This window comes from Chlorella variabilis, assembly GCF_000147415.1.
Source record: "Chlorella variabilis unplaced genomic scaffold CHLNCscaffold_23, whole genome shotgun sequence".
Lineage (NCBI taxonomy): Eukaryota > Viridiplantae > Chlorophyta > Trebouxiophyceae > Chlorellales > Chlorellaceae > Chlorella > Chlorella variabilis.
The window spans coordinates 57,164-58,222 of NW_005435065.1; the positions used below are offsets into that span (position 1 = coordinate 57,164).

The following is a 1,059-nucleotide window of genomic DNA, read 5'->3' on the forward strand; positions in this document are numbered from 1 at the left end:
CCTGCACACCAGCAGCCACCACCAGCACGCATCACCCACCTCCACGGTGCTGCCGTCCGCCTGCACCTCCACCTTCACGCTGGCATACTTCTTCTTCTTCAGCAGCAGCATGCACTTGAACACGCCGTCCATCTCGATCTCCAGCAGGCGGTACCGTTTGTTGACCTGCGGTACTGGGTCGGGGGGGTGGGTACGGGTTGGGCAGCTTGAGCCGAGCCGGCTTGAGACGGGCCGGCAGAGCGAGACCTTGGCGGTCGTGGCAGCCACCTCCGAACGCCCCAGCACCCGCCTCCCGCCTGACCTGCTGCCCCAGCCTGGCCGTCACACCCAGCCCACCGTCCCGCCTGTTTCCAGAGCGTCCCGCGGAGCCCTTTTCCTCGTTTTTGTTCGCTTCTTGATGCCCCAGCCCCGCACACCGCTAGCAACAACCCCCACCACTCCCGCAGCCAGCACCCACCTCCCGCTTGATCTGTTGACCAAGTTTGACCACCTCCGCCAGGTCTGTGCTGGCGGTGTAGACCATGATCGAGTCGGTGTCGCCGTAGATGACCTGGCGGGCGGAAAGCAGGAAAAGAAAGAAAGAAAGGAAGAAAGAGGCGGTGAGGGGGGCGGGGGAAGGGAGGCACACGTGGGGGAAGGGGACGCGGTGGGTCTGTGGGTGGGTGCGGCCGCACGTGGCCCCAAAGGCTCCCGGACCCACGCCCGCTCTGCACGCTGCACGCTGCACGGCCCCACAGGCAGGTGCCCCCTCCCCAGGCCGCAGCGCTGACCCAGCTGCCCGCCCCCTCCGCCCACGCCGCCCTGCAGCGGCTGCACGAGCCGTGCGCGGCGCCCGTGCTGGCACACGTCGGGGGCACACCCCAGCAGGTCCAGCAGGCCCAGCGGGCCCAGCAGGCCCAGCACCCACCTCCTTCCCCACGCTGTCCTGCACCACGTTGACCGTCGACTGCAGGATCTCGCGCCCCTGCGCGCAGCGTGCGTGTGGAGGGAGTGTGTGTGAGAGAGAAAGAGAGCGTGCTGGTTGTGTGTGTGTGTAGGGTGTGTGTATGCGTGCGCATC

At 67.5% G+C, this 1,059-nt stretch overlaps 1 protein-coding gene across 1 annotated transcript in view; it reads right to left on the minus strand.

The window, feature by feature from the left end:
• The window catches only part of CHLNCDRAFT_139024 (hypothetical protein), a gene marked incomplete at both ends in the record, with an annotated part of 13,468 nt that overhangs the window by 3,234 nt on the left and 9,175 nt on the right, over positions 1-1,059 (minus strand). Inside the window, 3 exons of the mRNA XM_005844322.1 lie at positions 40-165; positions 458-550; positions 908-964. Of these exons, the coding sequence (XP_005844384.1) occupies positions 40-165; positions 458-550; positions 908-964 (276 nt within the window). The remainder of the gene's footprint in view (positions 1-39; positions 166-457; positions 551-907; positions 965-1,059) is intronic.